Source organism: Phytophthora infestans, genomic scaffold (genome assembly GCF_000142945.1).
Source record: "Phytophthora infestans T30-4 supercont1.40 genomic scaffold, whole genome shotgun sequence".
Classification (NCBI taxonomy): Eukaryota; Oomycota; class Peronosporomycetes; order Peronosporales; family Peronosporaceae; genus Phytophthora; species Phytophthora infestans.
The window spans coordinates 782,602-787,675 of NW_003303719.1; the positions used below are offsets into that span (position 1 = coordinate 782,602).

Consider the following 5,074-nt stretch of genomic DNA (forward strand, 5'->3'; position numbering starts at 1 on the left):
TTAATTAGGGTCTTTCTGAGCAATCTCATGCGGACCGAGGAAAGGACCTGGGTTCCACCGTTCAGGGCGGGACGAAGAACATGGATGTACTTGAGTCAAGTGGGTGCAGTTTTGCGGTGTATCGTTTCAAACTCCGCGAGACACACGACTGCGGGCGTTGACGTCGAACGAGTTGATGATGTGGCGACGGCTACGGCCAATCAACGAATTGATGCGACGGATGGAGCGCACGAAGGGAGGTGATCTGATGGTGCTCCATCAACGATTGGTACGAGCATTGGCTCGGAGCCACGACAGTGCAGAACAAGCCCGACGCAATGAGCAGGAGCGCCAAGCTCGTTACTACAACCGACGGACACGACAGCGACGGACGTTTAGTGTTGGCAACCGAGTGTGGGTGTTCAACCCGCCTCGAGGACAGAAGGCGACGAAATTTGTCCACCAACGGATGGGCCCGTTGCGCATTGTAGAGCCAGCAGGATATGAAAATTGGCTGCTGGAGCACGAGGACAAGATTGGACCGCCGGAGACGATAACAGCCCACACGTCGTTTCTAGTGAGCTATCATTACCCGACGGCCCTTCTTCCGCAAGCGGCGACAGACTTGGTGAAGCAATTGGGCGATGAAGATCAGAGGGCGACGAGGAACGATGTCGAGGCAAAACGAGCGGCTGTACAAGCAGCGGCGGCACCTCGCGAACGAACAGCGACAACAGGAGCGAAGTGAAGACGAGCTGAAGCAACAGCGGGAACGAGCGCAGCCGGAACCTCGAACGATGGACTGGTGGAGCTGCGGCGACGAAGACGACGCAACCGAGTTGGGCAGTACCCACTCGAGTACTAACTACGGCCGACTGGCGAGCGGCCATGGTGAAGAAATGATGACGAACGACTTTGGACGACCAAGGACGGACGACCGAAAACCCGGTGGGTCTCAGTCAATGAGTACGACGCACTGCAGCGCGCCGGACGGGTCGTGGAAGACCCGTGAAATGAGGAAGTCGTGTAATAGGTTGAGACGCACGTTATACGACGACGATGACGGCCAGTACGAACTGGTCAACGACAGAAAGAACAACACGAGGACGGGGGCTGGAGTTGACGTGGTTGCAGCACGTCTGGCAGCCTGGACCAGCGGAGATGGACGAATACGATGGCCAATTGCGGCCAAGGAGACGAAAGACAGCAGAGTGAAGCCCGGCGAGCAGTCGCTGGCGTGCGTCGTGGAAGCAGCTGGCACCCGCAGCCACGAGGATTCGCAGATCCACACGGACCTTAAGGGCTCTCACTTTCGAATCGGCGCAACACGCAACTGAAGCGAACGAACGTGCCGACGAACAAGTGCACTCGCCACAGCAGGCGCGGACACGAAACGAACGAACGACTGTCGACGGACCCGCTGCTCGGGTCCCGATAACGAACAAAGGACTGAGGTCGCTTGAAGACGCCTGTAGCGTGGACAGCGAGCCTCGACACAGAAGAACGAACGACTATTGACGGACCCGCTGCTCGGGTCCCGATAACGAACAAAGGACTGAGGTCGCCCGAAGACGCCTGCAGCGTGGACGGCGAGCCTCGACACAGAACGAGCGACAGCATCGGTGGACGCATCGAGGCTGGCGAACGCGCGGACGAGTGGACGGCGGTCACGGACAGAGTGTGCGTGGTGGTTGCAACGGCGAAGTGAGCTTGGGCACAGCACGACAGTGGTTGTGCGCGCTGACGGAAGGGCTGCGTTGAAGCAGGACGGGCGCCTGCGGCGTAAGGTCCGAGTAGCTAAGTTAGCGACGGCCTAGACTCTGGTGGAGTCGTTGTGGCAGCGGCGTGCAGGAGGACGTGGACGTGAGAAGCTCGTTCGTTAACGAATGAAATAGGAACGAAACAGAAACGCAAATTAATAAATAGGTCGTGTTGTCTTATAGGCACACTACCGGCGCGGGCGATAAGTTATCGACCGTCTGCCTGCGAGTCTTGGACGTAATCGGTACTGGGCGACCAAAGCCCCGTAGCTGGGTTCGAGAAGCTATTGCAGCGTTGAGCAAGCCATCGACTGTTGGATAGCTGACAGGGAAGGTAACCCCTGCATCGCTTCTCCCCTTGTAGGCATTCTAGGAAGTAACGAGCCTCGCGTACTTCCTGTACCTCCAATCGGTGGCCAACTTGGAAACGGCACGTAGTCTGGCATCCACGGATGCCGCAATCCACCTTTTGAGTAGAGCTTTACGAAGCGGTTTATTGTAAAGTGCGGCGTCGAGTTGTTTCGGATTGAGAAGGCTGTCCGTAGTACGCACTAGGGCAAATCGCTCTTCTATACATTTGTTTTTGTCTTGCACGATGCCCTCGTTTTCAAAAGGCTCATGTCGGCGCAAAAACCGCTTAACGGTATCAGTGATATGGGCTTTATCTCGAGCTCCCGACAAGACAGTGGGTGATAGCAGCTCGATCGTTGTTGATACCTTAGCATTACCAATGCCAACGATAGCTGCAGCAGCGAACACTAGCAGGATGAAATAAACGTGCATGACGTGACTTGTTTTGGAGAGCTTGAGCAGCACTGAAGAATTTGTAGAATGGGAAATAGTGGCCGCACAGCGGATATCACAAAGGCGCTACAAACGAGTCACCCCATCACAAGCTCTGTGCTATTTACTTCACAACAAATATTGCGATATTTGAATTTAGTTTAAAAAAAAACGAATACTGTATACATTTACCGGTAATTTGACACGCGGATATTTTGTATCACAGTCTTGGTATAGCGGAATTTCATTTTTCTCAAGAGACGGCCAATCCAGTGGTTTGTCAAATCGCGACATCATTTTTGCCGACGGTTACACCGAGAATGAGACAAGATTTGCACCTGAATCTCCTAGTACCGAAATTCCTGCAAATGCATTGGATTTTACAGGTTAGCTAAAATAAAAGTTTAGATTGAAGATCTTGTCAACACTGGCTTCCGATTTTGTATTGTCCCGACGTGTACACGTGGATGCTCGTATGCGCGTGGGATTCGGTAATCTTGAGCTTCGTATTCGGTGATGTATTATGTAATGGGTTACACTGTGTGGGACAAACGGGGTACGGGGTATCCGGAAAACTAACTGACTCTCCATACATAAGGGTAGGGGCTAACAGAATCCCGTTATGCATTTGATAAGGTAAAACTATGCTAGATGGTTATGCAGACACACTTACTTCTCTGGCAGTAAAAGTTAAATGAAACACTTTGGATTTCGTAGCATAAACTTGTTAGGTATTGAAAACAATTTTAACCCTAGTTATTGAGCTGTATAGGTCACCTTCGGATAAAGGGCTTAGTATAACAGACTCTCTAAGTCGAACGTCTTTATCTCTGACGCTAAGGCTACGGCACCCCTGCTGCACTTGATAGCACTCGTAGTCAATCCCACATCTCAGTCGGTTGACTGTATTGTTTGCGTGGATGGAACAGCCTGCGTTTGCAAATTTACCCCCGGCGCAGCAGGATTGCGCTTAACAAATTTACGCCCTCGCTTGGCCCGGAGGGTGGGGCTCACCCTGCGTCGCAAGATCCAGAGGCGGTGAACGCCAGGCTGGAGGCGTTTTTTTTGGTATGAGAACGCGATCTTGGAGCATGTTCAGGATACGATGAGTGCCGCAACGGCGGGAACATCGGCCACGCGTAACGGCTCTGCGATACCAAAGCCGCTTCTACTGAGCATGAAGAACTTCGATGGGAAATATGGAGAGAGTCGCCTTGTCTGAGTCCGTGAGGTCGGGATGGCCATGGTTTCGGCCATGTTCCTGTCTGAGCAGTAGAAACAGCCATACCGCACGTGTTATGCCGCCTAATCAGTCTTATTGTGTTCGGTCAAAATTCCTTGCCATCCGAGGGCTAGAAGGAGTCGCTGGACTATGTCCAAAAGTAGAGAACTCTGATCGCCGGTATGGCGGCGACCCTCTACCTAAGCTGATCACATTGACCGTGTTCATGGAGGGGATCCGCGTGAACGTAGCCCGAATGGAGGTGTTCCAAGTAGACGCGGGGCGACTTACGAAGGAAAAACCTGAGTTCTGTTGTGGCTCGAGGAGGTGAAGGGCAGAGGGGCTTAGCCCCGAAGGGCGCTGGGCTCTCTTACAAGAAGTGTGTATGCAAACCAGGCTTGCTAGCCAATCAAGCAAACGTGAAGGGCTTCGGGAAGCCGTGGTGATTCTGGATGGACTCAGGAGCCCTGGGCATCTACGCCCGTCGCTCTACCCTGGAAAGAGGTCAGCGGTATGCTTAGGCACTGAATGTGCAAACAGGAGAAACCGTTTCTGTCCGTCTCGCAACGGGAACACTTGTGACTGTGTCGAAGGTCTCAGCTGACCTTGATGTAAAGCTTGCGGACATCGAATGCGTGGAGCGCTGTTTGGTCTTAGACCTGAATTCGAGGAATGATCTCATCCTAGGCATGACATGGCAGGAGAACCATGAGACATGGATCGACTGGACGTCGAAAACGCTGAGTGCCACGTACCCGGCCATTGTGGAGCTTTAGTGAGCTATGAGCCCACCTCTGCTAGGAAATTGAGTGCTTTTAACGCGAGCAAACAGCCGAAGCAGCCCGAGAGCTGGACATTCGAATGCCTGAATTGGTAGACAGCGACAATGTTGTTCGCCCTGAAAGCGGTTGCGGTTCGGTACGCTGTCCGCAGAGATGTGCCGGTCTTGTCGCTGACCCACAGATGCAGTGTGGTAAGGGCGAGCGCGGCGTGGCGCGTAATGCACTGAGTGGCATTGATCAGGTCGATGATCTACCGCTGCGTGGCCCGAGGGCTGCAGATGACCGAGGGTCGGGGTATCATTGGCTCGGCTCAGAAGAGGCTGGTGAAGTGAGACCTAGCTCACTGAGTGAGGGGCATGGACCGCATGGCCATGAGACGAGTGTCTCTGGAGACATCGTAATCTCTTCGAGGGGTGGTGCTGCTGCACCCGAAGGTGGTGACGGAGATGTCACCACACCACCCTCTTCCAGCTGGGGTCGGTCACAGAGGAAAAAGATAAGAAGACGCAGGGCCTGGGTGCCGTCTTCGACGTCCGATGATGTGTCCA

The 5,074-nt window shown here is 53.6% G+C and overlaps 2 protein-coding genes across 2 annotated transcripts; one reads left to right on the top strand and one right to left on the bottom strand.

The window, feature by feature from the left end:
- Window positions 1–623: 623 nt before the first annotated feature.
- On the top strand, window positions 624–1,316 carry PITG_15711 (uncharacterized protein; the record flags this gene model as incomplete). Its single annotated transcript, XM_002897941.1, has 1 exon — window positions 624–1,316. The coding sequence occupies one exon, from the start codon at window positions 624–626 to the stop codon at window positions 1,314–1,316; it is 693 nt and encodes a 230-aa protein (XP_002897987.1).
- Window positions 1,317–2,108: 792 nt separating this feature from the next.
- Window positions 2,109–2,522, bottom strand: PITG_15712 (secreted RxLR effector peptide protein, putative; the record flags this gene model as incomplete). The annotated part of the gene is made up of 1 exon (XM_002897942.1): window positions 2,109–2,522. One exon carries the CDS (start codon window positions 2,520–2,522, stop codon window positions 2,109–2,111), a length of 414 nt encoding a protein of 137 aa, XP_002897988.1.
- Window positions 2,523–5,074: the final 2,552 nt, after the last annotated feature.